The sequence below is a fragment of the Rhinoderma darwinii genome, chromosome 2 (assembly GCF_050947455.1).
Source record: "Rhinoderma darwinii isolate aRhiDar2 chromosome 2, aRhiDar2.hap1, whole genome shotgun sequence".
Lineage (NCBI taxonomy): Eukaryota > Metazoa > Chordata > Amphibia > Anura > Rhinodermatidae > Rhinoderma > Rhinoderma darwinii.
Window position 1 is genome coordinate 407,002,892 of NC_134688.1, and position 21,436 is coordinate 407,024,327.

Genomic DNA, 21,436 nt, shown 5'->3' on the forward strand with positions numbered 1-21,436 from the left:
CCCTGAGTTGGGCGGGTTCTCCAGTACTGCAATGTCCCAGAGAGCAGGCTGGGAGCTTCGGTAATCATGGCGGCGGGCGAGCAGCAGGCTGTACACCGGCCCGGAACTTTGAAACAGCAGAATAAGCCGCACAAGACGGGTCGGCATCGAGCTCGCGGGGCGCAGGATCGTGAAAATAAAGGTGAGAAGAGTGTGCGACGTGACTCCCGAGCCCGGCTCCTCCATGTGTTCTCCACGTGTGCTGCCCGGCTCCTCCACAGCGCCGTGTCTGCAGTGTGGAGTGCGACTGTCATCTGTTTTGCGCACATTGAAATAACTTTTATTTTTTTTATTTTATTTTTTTTTAAATTAACTTTGTAATATGAAATGAAGTTCTGTCTTCTTCACAGTGAACTCCCCCTTTAATATAAAACATGGAAGGTGTGACGTTCTCTTTAAACAAATAATGTGTGAAATCCACTTCCACTCCAATGGAGCCACAGTTGCGTGTTTAAGTTCAGCGTACACGGTTTTTGTGATGTTCTATGGCGCTATAATGCGCTCATTGGACAGAAAAAATCGCCATGTAATGTAGCCATACGTTAATAATTTCAGCTAGCCGTTTTCTGAACTACTTGCGGTCTATGGTCGATCAGTGAAGGTTGTCGCGCTGGACGTGATCGCTGTCCGTCTTGATCTGTGGCCATGTCTGGGCTTCTATTTATGGAATGCAGATCTGTTTGGCAAGAACAACTTCCCAAGGGCTGCACCCGACAATGACCGAAATGGCCAGCTGGTATTACATGTTGATTTCTTCTATGTGAAGCTGGGTGTAAAGGTGCTGTGCTGCTATTCTCCCCCCCCCCCCCCTTAAAGTACGCCACATAAGTGCTGCGACGCCTTTCATGACGTGGTCTATCGTGTGGCATCTTTGACCATGTTCCTGCATTGCCCGTGTCGGCCTCCATTGACTTCTGTTGAGTGCAGCATGGTAGTCAACGGCAGGTGTGTTGTCATTCCGTGGCACATGACGTTGCGTGCCATGTCCCATCGTATTGCAAACGTTGCGTAGGACTCCTTCACATCAATTTGATTTGCTTTCTTCATCATGCCTGTGATATGAGCTAAATTCCTATTTTTTTTTTAATCTGAATTAGGACGAGTACCTGTGAAAGTTCTCAGCAAAAAAATAAGAAAAGATTTGAGCAAGCTGGACAGGAGACATAAAGCCAACCAGATCCGCAGACACAGGAAAGATGCTGTGAGTATATCAGATGTATTACCGGTCTAAGGCCTCGTGCACACAGCCGTATTACGCTCCGTAAAGAAGTGCATGCAGCCTTTACTGTACCTCCTTCATTAGATGTCCTTTGTATGGAGCTTTTCTCCCCTACAGACATTGCTTTGAGGGGAGCATTGCTCTGTACATACGGCACCGGTCTGCGTATTATACAGTTGCAAACAGAATCTCCTACAGAGCTGGACTCTGTGTCGTTGTACAGCTTCCGTGCTGTGTGCATGAGACCTTAACCCCTTCCCGCACCTTGACGTAACTACACGTCAATGTGTGCAGTAAGTTCCCTCACATTGACGTGCAGTTACGTCTGTGCTTTGACAGTTAACCGCCGCGCGGCGCTTCACCGCAGCGGCGGGTAACTGTGCAGGGCGTCTGCCCTGCATTCCCCGTTGCCGATCAGCGGCCCATCGCCGCTGATTTCGGCAGTTAACCCCTTTCGATGCGGCTGTCGATTCCGATCGCCACATCGAAGGATTTTAGCGCCGATCGGCAGCCCCCATGTGAAATCACGGGGGCTGGCGATGGTACCCATGGCAACCGGACGCCAGAAAATGGCTTCCGGGCTGCCATGTACAGAAGCCTATGAGGACCAGCCGGAGGGTGGTCGTCGTAGGCTTCCTGTCAGTGTGACTGTCACGTCACAATGATAGTTAGAATACATTACACTACGTAGGTAGTGTAATGTATTCCAGCAGCGATCAAAGCTGCAAGTCTAAGTGTCCCCTAGTGGGACAAGTGAAAAAAGTAAAAAAAAGAATAAAAATGTTTTATTTAGTTATAAGTGATATAAACAAGAACTGATTTTTTTTTTCCTATAATAAGTCTTTTATTATAGGGAAAAAAATGAACGCGTAAAAAAAAAAGTCCACATATTTGGTATCACCGCGTTCGTAACGACCCCAACTATAAAACTATAGTATTATTTTTCCCGCACGGTGAACACTGCAAAAAAAATAAATGAAAAACAAAGCGAGAATCACTATTTTTTTGGTTACCAACCCTCCCAAAATATACAATAAAAAGTGATCAAAAAGTCGCATGCACGCCAAAATAGTACCGATACAAACTACAACCCGTCCCGCAAAAAACAAGCCCTTACACAGCTTTTGTGACTAAAAAATAAAAAAGTTACGGCTCTCAGAATATGGTGACACAAAAATAATTTATTTTCTAAATAAGTTATTTTATTGCGCAAACGCTGCAAAACATAAAAAAACCTATATACATATGGTATCGCCGTAATCGTACCGACCCGCAGAATAAAGTATAATAGTCATTTATAGCGCAGGGTGAACGCTGTAAAAAATAAATAAAAATCATTGTCAGAATTGATGGTTTTTGGTCACCTGGCTTGCTGAAAAATGGAATAAAAAGTGATCAACAAAATCGCACGTACCCCAAAATGGTACCAATGAAAAGTACAGATTGTCCCGCAACAAATAAGCCCTCACACGGCTCCGGTGGTGAAAAAATAAAAAAAGTTCCGGCTCCCAGATTATGGCGATGCAAAATGTGCAGAGCGTTCCAAAAGCGGATAAGATTGGGCGCCATTTATAAGTGCGAGAGCGACCACATGTCTGCGGATTATTATTTATTTACCCCATTATTATACACTCTTATTATGCCCCTGATGTACTCTGCCCAGCCTACATGTGCCCCCACATTATAAACTGAAATACCAGCAAAACGCCAAACAGAACTGCCAAGCAAAATCTGCGCTCCAAAAGCTAAATGCCGCTCCCTCCCTTCTGAGCCCTGCAACGTGCCCAAACAGCCATTTACGTCCACCAATATGGCATCGGCATACCCTGGAGAACCCGGTTAATATTTTATGAGGTATTTGTGGCACAAACTGGGCACAACATCTAGTCCACTAAAATGGCACATCAGTGGAAAATTTTAATTTTCACTCTGCACCATCCGCTGCGCATTAAACCAATCGTGCACCATGACTTAATAGCATGTCGTGGTGTGGGGGGTGATATATGGAGCGTCTCACGCGCTGAGCCCGCGCCATACGGGTGTCAGCTGTGTGTTACAGCTGATACCCGGGACTGACGGACAGAAATAGCGAACACGCTGTTATAGGAGCCTGTAAAAATGACAATATACTGCAATACATTAGCATTGCAGTGTATTCTACCAGTGATCTAATGATTGCTGGTTCAAGTCTCCCAGGGGGACTAATAAAATATGTAAAAACAAAAGTAAATAGTTATTATCAGTGGAAAAAATTTAATAAATATTTAAAGTCCAAAAAGAAACCCTTTTCACATTTTTTCTCTAAAGTAATGTAAAAAAATACACAAAATTGGTATCGCTGCGTCCGTAAAAGTCCAAGCTATTACAATATACAATTATTGAACTCGCACGGTGAACACCGTGAAAAATAAAGAATTTTAAACGGCAAAATCGCAGTTTTTTGGTCACCAAAAAATGTGATAAAAAGTGCTCAAAAAGTCTTATGTACTAAAAATAACAATAAAAACTACAGCTCGTCCCGCAAAAAATAAGCCCCCACACCGCTCTATTGACAGAAAAATAAAAAAGTTGTGGCTCTCGGAAAGCGGGGAGGAAAAACGAAAACGAAAAACATGAATCGGTTCGGAAAGGGTTAATTACTTTCTAATGAAAAACCATTTGTGACCACATGTGGGGTATTGCCGTACTCGGGAGAAATTGCTTTACAAATGTTGGGGTGCATTTTCTCCTTTATCCTTTGTGAAATTGAAAAAATGCAACATTTTAGTGGAAATAATGTTGATATTAATTTTCACGGCCTAATTCTAATAAATTCTGCAAAAGACGTGTGGGGCCTAAATGCTCACTATACCCCTAGATAGATTCCTTAAGTGGCGTAGTTTCCCAAATGGGGTTACTTTTGGGGGGCTTCCACTGTTTCGGTCTCTCAGTGGCTTTGCAAATTCGACATGACACCCAAAAACTATTCCAGCTAAATTTGAGCTCCAAAAGCCAAGTGGTGCCCCTTCCCTTCTAAGCCCCGGTGTGGGTCCAAACAGTAGTTTATTACCACATATGGGGTATTTACGTAATCAGGAGAAATTGTTTTACAAATGTTGAGGTGCTTTTTCTCTTTTATTCCTTGTAAAAATTAAAAATTTCTAAGTTCTTACATAAAAAAAGTCGATTTTTACCTTTACAGACTAATTCCAATGACTTCAGCAAAACAACTGTGGGGTCAAAATGCTAACTTTACCCCTAGAAAAATTCCTTGAGGGGTGTAGTTTTCAAAATGGGGTCACTTTTGGGGGGTTTCCGCTGTTTTCATCCCTCCAGTGCATTGCAAACGCGACACGGCACTGAAAACTATTCCAGCAAAATCAGAAATCCAAAATCCAAATGTCGCTCCTTCTCTTCTGAGGCTTGCTGTGGGTCCAAACAGCAGTTTATTACCACATATGGGGTATTACCATAATCGGAAGAAATTGCTTTACATATGTTGGGGTGTTTTTCTACTTTTATTCCTTGTAAAAATTTAAAATTTCTATGTTTTTTCACAAAAAAAGTAGATTTTCATCTTCACATACTAATTCAAATAAATTTAGCAAAAAAACTGTGGGTTCAAAATGCTAACTATACCCATAGTTAAATTACTTGAGGGGTCTAGTTTCCCAAATGGGGTCACTTTTGGGGGGGTCTTTACTGTTTTTGTACCATAAGACCTATTCAAACCTGACATGGTGCCTAAAATATATTCTAGAAAAAGGAGGCCCCAAAATCCTCTAGGTGCTCCTTTGCTTCTGAGGCCGGTGTTTCGGTCCATTACTGCACTAGGGCCACATGTGGGATATTTCTAAAAACTGCAGAATCTGGGCAATAGATATTGAGTTGTATTTCTATGGTAAAACCTTCTGTGGTACAGATTTTTTTTTATTACAAATGAATTTTTGAAAAAAAAAATGACATTTGTAAATTTCACATCTACTTTGCTTTAATTCCTGTGAAACGCCTAAAGGGTTAAAACACTTTCTGAATGCTGTTTTGGATACTTTGAGGGGTGCCGTTTTCAAAATGGGGTGATTTATGGGGACTTTCTAAAATATAAGGCCCTCAAAGCCACTTCAGAACTTAACTGGTCCCTGAAAAAATAGGCTTTTGAAACCCCACCGTCCACGAGAACAGGGAGCCCGAAGTTGCCCGAAATCCCAAGTTTGAACCGAGCGGCATGTCGCTCATGTGCACTGCCTCTATATTTTCATTTTCTATGGCAGCGCCGGAAAAAGCTCAACACCGCACTCTCCTATCTCTGCCGCTCCCATAGTGAATGAATGGAACGGCAGTGCGCATGAACGAACTGCCGCTTGGTTCAAACTTGGGGTACGGGCAACTTCGGGCTCCCCATTCTCGTAAACGGTGGGGGTTCGAGCTGTTGGACATCCACCGATCAGCAAGTTACCCCTTACCCTAAGGACAGGGGGTAAGTTGTTGTAACCAGAATACCCCTTTAATCGTGTTGGCTCTTTAAATGAATGTGGGAGACGTGTAAATCACTGCAAGTTTTGCGTATATCACCCCAGCCAGTATTGCTTTGCAATGGCCCAAAAATATTAGGGTCACTCCATAGCAAGGCCACATAAGTGTTGATTATGCCATGTACAGTACAATACAAGTTTACATGCTGCATCAAAAAGAAATGCACAGGACAATATTGCTTACTGGCCATCGCTGTGTGTGAATCATTTACTTAATAACATGTCTTAATTTTTACCCCATACAGGTGCTCACAGCGAAGCGCAACTTGGGTAGCAAAGATGGCCCCCCACACCTTGTTGTAGTGGTTCCCCTCCATGGTGGTGTGGTTATGAATAGCCTCTTGAATCTGGTCCAGAGCCATGAGGGTGTTATACTACATGAAGATGACGCCAAGAGTGGCAAGTTTGCTCTTGTGTGTCCTAAGATGAAGCAGCGATGGCGTTTTGTTCAGGCCAACAAGGGTAAGACCAAACTCCAAAGTGGGTCGTTGATAAAGACCTACAATTCTGTTTTGGTATCTCATAAATGCCTCACTAATGTCTGCTGTCCCCTTGACTCTCTCTTTGGTTTATAGATGATCTGCATTCTCTGCTGGATCTGGCCAAAGTGGCGGATACCCTTCTGTTTGTCTTAGACCCCCAGGAAGGATGGGACAGTTATGGGGATTACTGCCTCTCGTGCCTGTTTGCCCAGGGCCTCCCGAGTTTTGGTAAGAGATTCTGTTTGTGTCTAGTAGGTCTTATACCAGGTTTTTTCAACGCACTTTGTATTTCTATTTTACAGCTGAATATTTTAAATATATTATTGTTTTTTCTATGCTATGGACGGTGCTGTTTAGCTGTATACATATTTATACGTTTTGTGCCAAGGAGACTCTGGACACAGAGATTTATCTAAAATAGTTCAAAGGAAAAGTAATGTAGTTGCCCAAAGCAGCAATCTGGTTTCTATGGGCAACTGAATCACTTTTCTTTGATAAGTTTCTCTCCCTGCGTACAATGGCATTAAAGTATAAAGCGAGCACAAAGTCAATGCTATATATGACTGCATTCTGTTAGAACGTTTTAGCAAGTCTAGAGCACCTTCAGTTCTGTCACTCATGCATAGGAAATATTTTGCCCCCTTTTTGTTGAACCCTAGTCCCGATCAGAGGTCTAGATGCAATACTTGGGGTGCACTCGTTTGAAGTCGAGGAGCAGGTTACAAAGTGTTTCTTAATGGGTTTGTGTGTGTAAGGGAAGAGGGGGGGACTGCGAGTGACAGCAGGAAGAAAGATCACAGCCTCCCAGTGAACCCCAGGAAGGGATACAGGAACTCTTGTATATGTTATCAGTCCTATCTTAGCCAATTAGAGAGAGAGTATATGTGCGCTCTCACATTTTTTTGGGGTGGCTGTTTTCTACTAAGGGTGAGAACACATGGCGTGGCTGCCACAGGTGGATGAAACCACGCATGGGTGACGAATTGGCACACAATTTAGTCTGTAAAACTGTAGTATTACCGGCCGAATCATGTCCAATTGGCCACCATGTTGGCATGGTTTTGGCGGCATGTTCTCACCCTAAGGCGATATTCACACGAACGTGTGCGTTTTGCGCGCACAAAAAACGCAACGTTTTTTGCGCGTTGCAGTTCCATGTGTCATAAGTGTTTGCTGTGTGGCTGCGTGATTTTCGCGCATATGCCATCCTTATGACTTGCGGTTTTGAGGTTTAGAAAAAGAAATTAAGGAGGTGGTTTTATTTTTCCATTCATTTCTTGATCTACTGTTGCACGAATCCGTGTGCTGCGTGTGATTTTCACGCACCCATTGAGTTGCCGTGTGACGGCCGTTAAAAAATAAATAAATAAACGTCCATCACATGTTCGTCTGAATAAGCCCGACAGGTGGGAGAAGATGTGCAGTTGCACCTAATCAGACTATTCGTGACTCTTTGACTAGGACGTTTACCGGCATCAGTATCACCGAGGTTTTTGGCTCTTTACAGTTCTGGTGATTTGATATGGACATGGCATCTTGCACTTTTATTTTTAGAGGGTGTTTTGTATTTCAGGCTGTGCTTGGGTTCAACTTTTAGCCACATACATACATTTTTATGCTTTTATTTTTTTTAAACGTTACTTTGATGCAAAATTGCCTAAAAGTACCCATGAGTTTAAAGTGCTGGGTAACATTTTCACAATGTGCTGGGTGTCTTCAGTCATAAAATATATGGGTAAGGGGTATAATGTGATTATTTTTTTTTTTTTTTTTTTTTTTTTCTATTTTAGAATAAAGCTTTATTCTGGTAATTCAGTGACCACGAAATAATTAACTCAGCGATAGCCGAAGTATCAACTCTAGTTGCATGTGGGTCATTCCACCACCTCTGTGCAACTACTAGATCTATTTTGCCCGGTACCGCGTGGGATTTGGTTGGTTTTGCTCCTCAGATTGTTCTGGTCTTCTCTATAAAGTATTTGCGTTACTTTCACACACTATAATTGACGATATGATGTTTTTCTTTTCCTGTTCTAGCTCTTGCTGTGCAGGGTATGAATGAGATCCCGATAAAGAAAAGAAATGACACGAAGAAACAGCTGAGTAAGCTGATGGAGAAGAGATTTCCGGATGCAAAGCTGTTTCACTTGGATACAGCACAAGAAGCTTCTTTGCTCTTGAGGCAAATGTCCACCCAGAAACAGAGACACTTGGCGTTCAGAGACAGGCGTTGTTATATGCTGGCACACCGAGCAGATTTTCAGCCATCTGATGAGAGTGGTCTGATTGGCACATTGAAAGTGTCTGGTTATATCCGGGGTCAGGATCTCAATGTTAACAGATTGATTCATATTGTTGGCCATGGTGACTTTCAGATGACTCAGATTGATGCCCCTCTTGACCCTTATCCACTGAACCCACGAGTCCACAATACCAAGGTCAAAAAGGGACAGGATGTGGAAATGGCGGTATGTAATAGTGACTACCTTGTAATAGCAAGAAATTAAAACAAGTGTTCTGAAACACATGGAAACGTCATAAGTTCTTAAAGGGGGTTTTCCAACTGACTAACACACTTGCCGCTCTTTCCGTGCTGCTGGTAACATTTTGTCCTTGGACAATAGACCTTCGTAGCCATTCAATGGCTGCAGAGGTGATGTCACTATGGATGACCCTTGGCGCACGATAGGAACATTGTCGGATTTAAAAAGTATTTCACAGATTTTTTTTTTGTTTTTTTTGGCAATTTAGCAGCTTTTGAAACATTTTTGTAAGGGGTCAGAAAACCCATTTAACTTTTATATAGTTTTAATGTAAGGTAGACAAAACATTAGCAAACTAATGCAAATATTCCCCAGATACTTTGTTTCATATCCTTATTAAGACTTCTGTTTTAGTGTTTTTCTCCAATTTAAGTGAAATGGTTATATTGAGTTTATAATAAAAAGCAGAATTAGTTTATGCAATTAAAGGGGTTTTACTATCAAGGAGATTTATGATCTATCCACAGAATGTTATAAATGTCAGATAGCTGCGGGTCCCACCTCTGTGACCCGCACCGATCTCTAGAACGGGCCCCTTAAACCCTGTTATACCGCTCTGTGTTACGGCTGAAGCGTGATATTCCCGACCTGAAGAATAAAACAGCGTAGTTTGCCGAGCTACGCTGTTTCCGTAAGTCCCATAGAACTGAATGGTGGTTGCTCGAGTTCTACGCTGCTTCCGTAACTGCCATTCACTACTATGGAAGTTACGGAAACTGCGTAGCTCAGTGAGCTGCACTATTTTCTTCTTCATGGTCGGGAATCACGCGCTTCAGCCGCAACACAAAGCGGTATAACAGGGTTTAGGGGGGCCCCGATCTAGAGATAGATGCAAGTCCCTGAGGTGGGATCCTCAGCTAGCTGACATTTATGACATATCCTGTGGATATATTGGAAATCTCGATCGTATAACACCTTTAATGCTCCGTGGACTGTACAATTGTATTAATAAATGTGATCAACTATTTGTGCAGGATGAACCGCGAAACTCTGCAGAGATGGAAGAGGATGTGAAGCTTCTGATGAAGGCTGAGCCATCTGTACAAGAGTCTTTGCAGTCTGAGGTAGTTCCTGATCCTATGGAAGGCGAGCAAACCTGGCCTACTGAAGAAGAACTCAAGGAAGCAGAGGGTAAATCTTTTCTAGCATGTGATTTGCTTAGGGCTTTATCAAGGGTCTTTCAAATGAATTTCCATATTAGGAACCACTATAGCAACGTTATGATGGAACTGCATTATGTGCTTTATAGTACCTGAACCACTGTCTTTAATGGGGTTAACTACGAAACCCCTAAAAAAAAAAAACTTCGCAAACCTTTAGTATTTTTAACCCCAAATCACTGTTAAAAATAAATTTCCAAGCAATTTACTTATTAGTCGTCCTGTGTTCAGAGCAGTGTCTGCGGGCAGCAGCATCCCCGACGGGATTGCACTGACGCATGAACTCCCAGTAGTGCATTGCCCCCCTGTTGTCTACCTCCACAGATAGAATAGTAGTCCCAGTGCTTCTGCAGCCCCAGCAATACGTTTTTTGTTTTTTTTAGAGCCCCTGCTGGTATTCGCACACAGCGCTGCTAAAATCTATTTTCCTTATCTGCTAAAAGCTCCACTTGTCAGTTTCTGGTTTTCAACTGACAAGTGCAATAGGAAAAACTGGCTGCTGCACTGAAAAGTCCAGTGGGGGCTACGGAAGGTGTACACAGAAAGCTGGGATACCAGAAACCATACAGGGCGCTACCTCTGACACCAATGTATGTTATGTTTTTTCTACAATAATTTTTTTAAAAGCATTTTTGTTAGAAAAAGTGTTAATTTTACTTAGTGGGTTGATTTTTGTTTTTTCAATACTTTTGGTGGGATAACCCCTCTAAGAGTAAGAAAAATTTGGGTAATAAGAGACCCGCAATGGAACACACAAATACAGTCGGCACAATACAGCTGCTGTAAACCTGGCAGACATTCCGGTAGTGTAAGAGGCTCTTAGTTCGAGGGCCACATGGTCAGATTGTACCATTGCGAAGCGCTGCAATACAAGCTAAAGGGTATTACCATCTGAAACATATCGACACTTTATGCCACAAATTTCTGTTGGGGATTCCACTTCTGGAACTTCATTTTATCGGGAGAATGTGGATCCTCTGCTCCCGTTCGGTTCATTGTAGTTTATGGGATTTACTCCATAAACTACAATAGAGAGCCGCATTCATGTGTAGCCACCTCTTCTCTGTCCCATCTGAGCAGAGAGGAGTCCCCAACTAGGGGTGCCAAAGATGACTGGCGCTGTACAGAACAGCACTGCGGGCCATATGTGGCCCATGGGCTGCAAATTGTGCACCCCTGTTTTAGGTAGAATCTCCACTTCACATTTTGCTTTTTTTTTTTAACCTCTCTGGTTTTATATTTTTAACTTTTCAAATAGATTTCTTGAAAGTGAAAGTTATAAAAAAGGTTCCCAAAGGTACGTCCACTTACCAGGCAGCATGGATCTTGGATGATGAGGAAAGTGCTGGAGAAGGAGATAGCGAAGATGATGACATGGATGATGATGACATGGATGATGATCAGGAAAACGCTATGGATGAAGCGTTTTCTGAGGAGGTGAATCATTTATAGCACATTCACAACTATATAAATAATAACTTAAGGAGTAATGGTTAGGCTTCGTTCACATCTACGTTGGAGTCCCGTTCTGACGTTCCGTCGGAAGTTTCCGTCAGAACGGGACCCTGAACAGACACAAACTGGCACAAGAGGTTTCCGTTTCCATCACCATTGATTACAATGGTGACTGATCCGGTGCCCATGGTCGACTACGCTATTGCTTCCAGTAAAACGACGGAAATGGTGCACCTTAGAGACAAACGTTAACCATGGGCACCGGATCCGTCACCATTGAAATCACCTCTGGTTTCCGTTCGTGTCTGTTCAGGGTCCCGTTCTGACGGAAACCTCCGACAGAACTTCCGAACGGGACCCCAACGCAGATGTGAACGAAGCCTTGCATATATTTTAGATAAAGCAGTCGTGCTAGGAGGTATTTTGAGAAACGCAGCAGACATGTTCAGTTGTCCTACTGACAGAAGGTTGCAGCCTGCCCCTAATCAGTAGATGTTAAAGGTTTTTTTTCTTTAGCCCTATAGAATACTTAAAAAAGCATTCCCAGAATCCACAATTATCACCTACCGAAATTATAGGTGATAATTATCTTATTGCTGGGGGCCCCACCGATCGCGAAAACCCTCATATCCTCTTTACCGCACCGCCCCCTTCCTGGTTAGGTTGTGGATAGGTGATAATTGTTGATTCTGGGAATACCTCTTTAAAGGGGTTGTCTGCTTTGGCGTGTTAGAAAGGACCCATAATAATATGCAGATAACAAGGAGTCCCCCTGCTGGAACCCCCAGCGATCAGCTGTTGTGTGGGGAATTCTTGCAGTAAGTGTTCAATTTCCCTGCAGCGCCACCACAGGGGAAACTAAGCATTGCACAGTGCCCATTCAAATCAATGGGTTGTCTGTGTAATGCAGGACAGATCCTCTGGAGGGAGAGATGCTCTTTGCTCTGGCCAAGAGATGATGATCCTGAACAGGGGACCCCCACCTCTATTAACTAAGAATTAATGGCTTAATGCAGAATTCTACTGCTGATATAAGAAATCTGAAAACTTTGCAGATGTCTGTACTGAAATGTGTGGGAACCTATATTGTTTTTGCCACTAAAGCTAGATAAACCCGTGATTGTGTTTATCGGGGGAGTGGCATAAATCCGACATTCCTTATGTCTGTAGCCCTGAAACCATTCGATCAAACTGTCCCTCGACTCCATCAACTTCCATGCCTGACTCCTCAGAATAGGCAGGTTGTTTCACTGCCTCAGTAGATGAGCAGCTCTGGCAGCACTTTTTTTTTTTTCAGTGGAAACAGAAAAATCCACCCTGATAGCCAAAGCTTTACACCAATGTCAGTGCTAAGGCGAGAGTTGGCCTGAAGATATTAGATGGTTGATCTCCTCCACCTTCCTTTTTTGTTGCCTCTAACATAAGTGGTGCTGGAGGTGTCTGGCAGTTACTCCTTCCTCCCATCTCCATAGAGCTTAACATGTATGATTGGCTGAGCAGTACTCTCTCAATCCGCTTATTAAAATTAAGTCTTGTTGATGCAATTTATTAAGACTGGCATTTCATATGCCATTCTCTGATCTGAAAAAAGTTGTAGCAAGACGTACCTTCTTTATTAAGAGGCGCACGCCTCTTAATAAATTAGGCACATCTCTGGCTGTCCATGCCCCAGAAAATCGAATCTACTTCACCTATGACCTGGCGTAGATTTGTGTATAATCTACGCCAGTTTTCTGGCATAAATTTACCATGCCATGGTGACTACGCGCCTTTACATTAATCGCCGAACACTTTTTTTTTTAAAAGTGGCGGAGGTTTTTTTTTTAAAGTAAATGACCTTTTTAAAAGAACAAAAATTGAAGTTGTCCCCATAATGGCTTGGATTATTGACCATTTGGTTCTTCCTGTTCCCACTAGTGTGATAGGGTTGTTTTGCACCTTCCCTCTTTTTACGCCTGATGTGGGGGCTCCATTAGAATACCTATATTGGTATTGTCAGAGCTATGAAACTATAATTAATTTGTTATAGTTCAATGGGATTACATTGTGTTATGTTGTCAGGAAGAGGAAGGTGCTGCTGAAGAGCCAGATGATGAGAGTGAGACAGTCACTATTCCAGACAGCACTCGAGACGATAAATATGATGGAGATCTGGATGAAGCAGAGGAAGAACAGATGCTGGAGAAATATAAATTGCAGCGACAGGATGAGATCTTCCCAGATGAGGTGGACACCCCACGAAATCAGCTGGCTAGGATCCGGTAAGGTGGTGGTGTCAATTTGTCCAGTCAGTCATCAGTCAGAATCTCGCTACTTTTCAACTCCCACAACTAATTTGTGCACATGAAGAGCTAATGGGCTGTGTATGTACTAGCTGATAATATGTAATAAACAAAGTTTTGTTAAGATTGTATAACATTGTTTTCGGTCAAATCACCAAGTCACCAAGGTCAAATACTAGCACAAACGTAATAAATATAGAAATTCATTTTACTAACAGACAGATACAAACATGTTAAAAAGATAAGTCATACAATGAAAAAAGGCGTCCACCTATGCAGGACATACTAAAGTGAGATCAGGGTATGAACATATGTGATAGAGGCATATGAAATCAAAGTCTATCAGAAATGCGCTGGTTACGCCTAGCATGCAATAAATGGACAGTGCGTATTAAAGTGCTACGTGCAATGTAAAGTGCTATAGTATGTACAAACCACTAGGGTGTATGTAAATGTAACGCACATCAGCAGCAAATCATCAGGGCCATACAACAAAGGTTGCACACAGCCCTAAAAGGGTTATAACACATGCCTGTATGGATGAGGGTACAGACCAAGGTTCATAATCCCGCATAGAGGAGACGCCAATGCCCGACGCGTGTTTTGGCAGATGCCTTCGTCCAGGGTTTTTTTTACTTTTCAACTCTTATCTCTAATCTTCAGGTTTCAGAAGTATCGTGGTTTGAAGAGCTTCCGCACGTCACCATGGGATCCTAAGGAAAATCTTCCCAGAGATTACGCTCGCATCTTCCAGTTTCATGACTTTTTCAGGACCAGGAAACGTATCTTCAGAGAATTAGAGGAGGAGAATGAAGGCGCCATGGTAATTGATGGGTTAAAGTGTAACAATGTATGCTAATCATTGTATGCTACTTACTAAAATCTTTTTTTTGAAGTTGGGTCCTGTTTTCAGTTTCTGAAGTCACGCCCCTTTGCTTGACCAGTTTTCTGTCCTTAAGATGGCTGCAGATGAAGGGGCATGTGACGATGCACGTAATTTACCTGCGCCGGTGTTCGATTATTTTTTATTTTTTATTTTTTTTTTAAATTTCTTTTTTTACATTTTTGTGCGCAGTGTGTTACTATAGAGTAGGCTGAATGACACGTCTCCCACATGCCCCTCCATCCGTAGGTATTTTATGGACAGGCGCGCCGTCCAGACTAGACATAAGGCTGGGCGTGACTTCAAAATATAGAAAAAGGGACACAACTTAAAAAAAAGCAGATTAGTAAGTAGCATATTAATTATCTTTAACATACATTGGTCTATATAAGCAGTAAAGTGGCCAACCCCTTATAAAGAGGTGTTTTAATTCCGCTGTTTACCTTGACTGCAGGGCCATCGCTGACTGCCACTTAGATGTTTGCTGCTCTCTGTGGTTGGCAGCGCTCCTCATTCTGAATGACCGTTAAGGCCAACAACAAAATGAGTTAAAGCGGGTTTTCTGGGACTGTAATATTTATGGCTAATCAATAGGTCAGGCCACAAATCTCAGATTAGTGGGGGTCTGACTCCCAGCACCCCTGCCGATCAGCTGACTGTAGGGGCCATGGCGCTCCCCTTCATTGTTTACCAGGCACAGTGCTGTACACTTGGTAGTGTTTGTGCCTGGTACTGCAGCCCAGTCCCATTTAACTCCTTAAAGGGGTTTTTCGAGATAAAATGACTGTTAATGTTTGTAATTTAATGTAAATACATTTGTAACATACTTACATTTTCCAAATCGGCCCCATTTCCAGATGCTACTGTGGGGTACATGACGGGTGATGTCACTCTCTGGCCGCTGTGTTGATCTTTAATTCCCTTCCGGGTATACGACACATCACTTGGGATGTGCCGTGTATGGTTTGTTCAGTTGTACCGCCTGTAACGTGAATGCGCGGTCCCTGCTATCTCGAGAACAGCAGGGACTGCGCATGCACTTTGCGGGCTGTACAACAAAACAGCCTGTACATGGCACGTCGCAAGTAACGTGTCGTATACCCAGAAAAGAATTGAAGATCAACACAACGGCCAGAGTGACGTCACCCATCAAGTACCCCACGGCAGCATCTGGATACGGCGCCAATTTGGAAAATGTAAGTATGTTACAAATGTATTTACGTGAATAAATTACAAGCATTAAGTCATTTTATCTCGGAAAACCCCTCAAACGACCGCCCAGCGTCTTTTGATGGCAGGTTGTGCGGGTGCTTTGTCTACAGCAACGTCTTTTATCAAGGCCTTATACAACCACATCAATGAAAAATTAAACAAGTTACAGCTGCTGAAAGGCAGAGAAGCAAAAACTGAAAAATGGAGCTGGTCATGAAGGCCTTTTCATTATGGGGTTAAGTAAACAGGACTGGGCTGCAATGCCAGGCACCAACACAACAAAATGCTGCGCCTGGTAAACGATGAATGGCCGCGTTCCCTTTATTAAAAGCATTTGTCGTACTACATAAGCATAAATATTGGAGGATTTTGTTTTCTTTTGGTGTTGTAGGTTGGCTGGTATGTCACGGTGCATATTACTGGAGTACCAGTCTCTGTGTTGGAACAATTCAAACAGGGGCCGCCACTTGTTCTCTATTCACTTCTTCCTCATGAACAAAAGGTGAGGACTTTTGCCGTCCCAATACAAAAAATAAATACAATGTTTTATTTAGAAAGCCGGTCACTTAGCTGTATTCCTTCTACTTTGGTAGATGTCTGTTGTGAACATGTTGATGAGGAGACATGCCGGCAACACTGAGCCAGTGCAGGCTAAAGAAGAAATGATATTCCACTGTGGCTTTCGACGTTTCCGAGCAGCGCCGCTCTACTCTCAGCACACTTCTGGTAGGAAATTACCAGTAGCAGTTAATTACGTTGTATTGTATATACGGTCCTGATAAGATATATGCTATGGCTCTGTATTACGTATATAACATAAACGGCCTCTCTCTTTATAAATTGGATTTGGTGATCAGTCTTTGATTTTCCTCCTCAGCGGATAAACACAAATCTGAGCGGTTCCTGCTTTCTGATGCAGCTGTGGTGGTCACAGCCTATGCCCCCATTACTTTCCCTAAAGCCTCAGTATTAATGTTCAAGCAGCGCAGCAACGGTAAGTTCATTGCGTTGGTTCTTAACCCTTTAGATACCATGCTTTGCTCCGCCTATGCCGTGGTTTAAAGTCCTTTAGCAGGGTTGTATGAAAATAACGATGTTTACTATAGGGAGCACACATTTTTTTGTGATGCCCCATTAAACATTGGAACTGAAAAGAAGGTATAAGGAAATTGCATAATCTTAGTATGAGCAGGACAAGTGGTTTAGCCCACAGAAGTATTAGACGTTCGTTATGTACCTTCACAGTATTGCACTTTGCTGTTTTTTTATATCTGCATCTCTTCCTTTTTGTAGGGATGCATGATCTGATTGCCACTGGGTATCTTCTGAGTGTGGATCCTGACAGGATTGTTACCAAGAGGGCTGTGTTGAGTGGTCACCCACTTAAGATATTGAAAAAAACTGCAGTAGTGCGCTACATGTTCTTCAACAGAGGTATGTGGATAAATAATCTTCTCCTCGGGTGGGCCTAACTTATCCCCTAGCCACACCACTCAGTAACTATACGTAGTTGTGGTAGGTTACTTCCCGCACGAGGACGTATAGTTACTGAGTTGTTCTTAGTGCACCCTGTTGGTGACATGGTGCACCGGGAACCATGTGGTCAGCTGTCTCAGACAGCTGACACTCCACCGATGCTGGCCAGCGGTCCTTTGCCTCTGATCTCGGAAAATAACCCCCTAAATGTGGCGATCGATTGCGATCGCCGTATTTTAGGGGTTTGTAGCACATTCGCAGCTCCCACGATGAAATCGCGGGGTTTGATGATGGTTTGCATGGCCTCGGGGTCTGCCATGTACAAAAGCCTTTGAGGACCAGCCGGACAGGAAGTCACTGAGTCGTTCTCGATGCACACAGTCGGTGACCGTGTACACCGGGAAGTCAGCTGTCCCAGACAGCGGACACTCCACTGTTGCCGATCAGCGGTTAGTCACCGCTGATTTTGGCAATTAACCCCTTAAATGCGGCGAATGATTGCGATCGCCGCATTTAAGGGGTTTGTAGCACATCGGCAGGTCCTATGCAATCGTGGGGGTTGCCGATGGATGTCATGGCAACCGGAGACCAGACAACAGCCTCCTGGTCTGCCATGTACGGAAGTCTGAGGACCATAGGCTTACTGTCAGTGACTGTCATGTCACAATGACAGTTAGAATTCATTACACTAAGTAGGTTGTGTAACGTATTCTAGGAGTGATCAGTGCTGCAGGTAAAAAAAAAAGTGTGACAAGTAAAAAAAAGTTATTTTTACACTTTTTTATAAAAAGAAAATACTGCCTTTTTTCCTATAATAAGTAGATTATAGTAAAAAAACTAAAAAGTTAGAAAAAGTACACGTATTTGGTATCGCCTTGTTCGTAACGACCCAAACTATAATGTTTCTCCTGCACGGTGAACACCACAAAATAAACCATGCCAGAATTGCTATTTTTTGGCCACCACACCTCCCAAACTATGGAATAAAAGTGATCAAAAAGTCGCATTTACCCCAAAATAGTACCAATAAAAACTACAACCCGTCCCACAAAAAACAAGCCCATACTCAACCTTTTGGACTGAAAAATAAAGGTGAAGGCTCAGAATATGGTGACCCAAAATAAATTTGATAAAAAGTGAATTTATTGTGCAAACGTTGCAAAACAGAAAAAACCTATATACATATGGTATCGCCGTAATTGTAGCGACCCACATAATAAAGTCAAATGTCATTTATAGCGCACAGTGAACGCCGTAAGAAAAACAGAATTTAAAACGCCAGAATTGCTGTTTCTTGGTCACCTTTGCCTAAAACAAAATGTAATAGTGACCAAAAAATGGTACTAATAAAAACTAGAGCTCTTTCCGCCAAAGGTAAGCACATCGCCCAATCGACCAAAATATAACTTATGGCTCTCAGAATATGGTGATACAAAACAATTTTTTTTTTTTAACATTGTTTTTTCATTGTAAAAGTTGTAACATATAAAAAAAAACGGATACCGTAATCATGAGACGCAGATTAAAGCTGTTTATTTTAATTTTTACCGCACGGTGAAAGCCGTAAAAATAAAACCCAAAAAATAATGGAGGAATCTCAGTTTTTTCCAATTTCAGTCCGCAAATAATTTTATTTTCAGTTTACCAGTGCATTGTTTGGTACTTTATGGTGTCAATAGAAACTACAACTCCTCCTGCAAAAAAACACCACTCTATTGACAGAAAAATAAAAAAGTGATGGCTCTTGGAAGCAAGGGAGTGCGTGAAAAAAATAAAATGAAAAGGCAAAAAAAGAATAGTCTTGAAAGGGTTAATTAATTTCTAAAACCATTTGAGGCCACAGGTATTGCTGTACTCTGAAGAAATTGCTTTACAAATGTTGGGGTGTCTTTTATCCTTTATTGAAAATGAACAAATTCAACATTTTAGTGGACAAAAATGTTGGTATTCATTTTCATGGCCTAATTCCACTGAGGTTCTGCAAAAAAACCTGTGGGGTCAAAATGCTTACTATAACCCTAAAAAAATTCCTTTAGGGATGTAGCTTTCAAAATGGGGTAACTTTTGGAGTGTTTCCACTGTTCTGGTCTCTCCAGCGCGTTGCAAACACGACATGGCACCGAAAACCATTCCAGCAAAATCTGCGCTCCAAAATCTAAACTATTCTCCTTCCCTTCTGAGCCCTACCGTGGGTCTAAATAGCAGTTTATTATCATGTAATGGGGTATTGCCATAATACAAATTTTTTCTTTATTCCTTTTTAAAAATGTCTCTTCAGAAAAAGTAGCTTTTCATTTTCAGACTAATTCCAATAAATTTAGCAAAAAACCTGTGGGGTCCAAATGCTAACTATACCCCTAGATAGATTCCTTGAGGGGTGTAGTTTCCAAAATGGGGTCACTTTTGGGGGTTTCCACTGTTTTGGCCCCACAAGACCTCTTCAAACCTGACTTGGCCCCAAAATTCACTAGGTACTCTTTCTGAGGCCTGTGCTTTGGTCCATTAGCACACTAGGGCCATGTGTGTGCTATTTCTAAACTTCAGAATCTGGGCAATAAATAGTTGCGTTTCTCTGGTAAAACCTTCTGTTACAGAATTTTTTTTTTATTGCAAGATGAATTTCGTAAAAAAAACTAAATTTGTAAGTGTCACCTCTACTTTCTTTATTTCCTGTGAAGCGCCTAAAGGGTTAAGAAGCTTTGTGAATGCTGTTGAATATTTTGAGGGGTGCAGTATTTAAAATGGGGTGATTTATGGGGGGTTTCTAATATATAAGGCCCTCAAAGCCACTTCAGAACTGAACTGGTCCCTGAATAAATCGCCTTTTGAAATTTCTTGAAAATGTGAGAAATTGCTGCTAAAGTTGTAAGCCTTGTGATGTCATAGAAAAATAAAAGGACGTTCAAAAAACGATGCAAACAAAGTAGACAAATGGGAATTATTAACTAGTAACTATTTTGTGTGGTATTATGTTTTTACAAGCAGATACATTTAAATTTGGAAAAATGCTAACTTTTGCAAATTTTCTCTAAATGTTGGTGTTTTGTAAAAATAAATATTGAATTTATCAACCAAGTTTTCACTAACAAAGTACAATATGTCACGAGAAAAGTCTCCGAATCACTCGGATACATAAAAGCATGCCAAAATTATTACCACATAAAGTAACACGTCCGTTTAGTAAAGTTTTTACAAAGCCAAAACAGCCTCCATCCTGAAGGGGTTAATGTGCTCCATCAAAAAGAGTTAAATTTAAACGAGTGGAAGACACAAATTTCTAGTAACCACATGAAATACATCCGCATGATATAGGAACAGTATGTAATGAAACCACATCTGGGGTTTAGCAGTAGGACCGGAGGATACGTGCGCCTGTTTTAGGAATTCTGGTCTGTCAAACTATTTCATTGTCTTTACAGAGGACGTATTGTGGTTTAAACCAGTGGAGTTGCGTACTAAGTGGGGACGTAGAGGACACATCAAGGAACCTCTAGGTGAGTATTTTAGTTTAGAGAAAGTGATCACGTCTAAGTTGTAAGGTATCTGCTTAGCCAATAACCTGGCGTCAAAACTGTGAAAAAAAAATGTAGGTTTTTTTTTGCCTGTAGTATCCAATCAGTGAATAGCTTAGTAGTATCTGTTTTTATATTAAAAAAAATACAAATTTTGTCATTTCATTTATGATTTGCGGTAAAGGTCAGCTAGAACAGATGCTTGCTTGATCTGGCGGTCAGGCTAAATATTTGTTGCTGACACTTAAAAAAAATAAAAATAAAATAAAAGTAAAAAAATAGTGACTGGACAATACTTCACGTATAGATGGGTGCCCAATCTACTAGCAGAGAGTACTACTGAACGTCCGGCCGTAGCAGAGAGTACTACTGAACGTCCGGCCGTAGCAGAGAGTACTACTGAACGTCCGGCCGTAGCAGAGAGTACTACTGAACGTCCGGCCGTAGCAGAGAGTACTACTGAACGTCCGGCCGTAGCAGAGAGTACTACTGAACGTCCGGCCGTAGCAGAGAGTACTACTGAACGTCCGGCCGTAGCAGAGAGTACTACTGAACGTCCGGCCGTAGCAGAGAGTACTACTGAACGTCCGGCCGTAGCAGAGAGTACTACTGAACGTCCGGCCGTAGCAGAGAGTACTACTGAACGTCCGGCCGTAGCAGAG

At 42.1% G+C, this 21,436-nt stretch overlaps 1 protein-coding gene across 1 annotated transcript in view; it reads left to right on the top strand.

The window, feature by feature from the left end:
• TSR1 (TSR1 ribosome maturation factor) overlaps nucleotides 1–21,436 on the top strand; it is a 24,043-nt gene continuing 2,607 nt past the window's right edge. Inside the window, exons 1-14 of the mRNA XM_075854155.1 lie at nucleotides 1–181; nucleotides 1,137–1,240; nucleotides 6,015–6,231; nucleotides 6,345–6,479; nucleotides 8,289–8,719; nucleotides 9,769–9,925; nucleotides 11,213–11,391; nucleotides 13,471–13,670; nucleotides 14,355–14,514; nucleotides 16,178–16,288; nucleotides 16,380–16,512; nucleotides 16,664–16,780; nucleotides 17,080–17,220; nucleotides 20,682–20,756. Coding sequence (XP_075710270.1) covers nucleotides 67–181; nucleotides 1,137–1,240; nucleotides 6,015–6,231; nucleotides 6,345–6,479; nucleotides 8,289–8,719; nucleotides 9,769–9,925; nucleotides 11,213–11,391; nucleotides 13,471–13,670; nucleotides 14,355–14,514; nucleotides 16,178–16,288; nucleotides 16,380–16,512; nucleotides 16,664–16,780; nucleotides 17,080–17,220; nucleotides 20,682–20,756 — 2,275 coding nt within the window. The 5' untranslated portion in view covers nucleotides 1–66. The remainder of the gene's footprint in view (nucleotides 182–1,136; nucleotides 1,241–6,014; nucleotides 6,232–6,344; nucleotides 6,480–8,288; nucleotides 8,720–9,768; nucleotides 9,926–11,212; nucleotides 11,392–13,470; nucleotides 13,671–14,354; nucleotides 14,515–16,177; nucleotides 16,289–16,379; nucleotides 16,513–16,663; nucleotides 16,781–17,079; nucleotides 17,221–20,681; nucleotides 20,757–21,436) is intronic.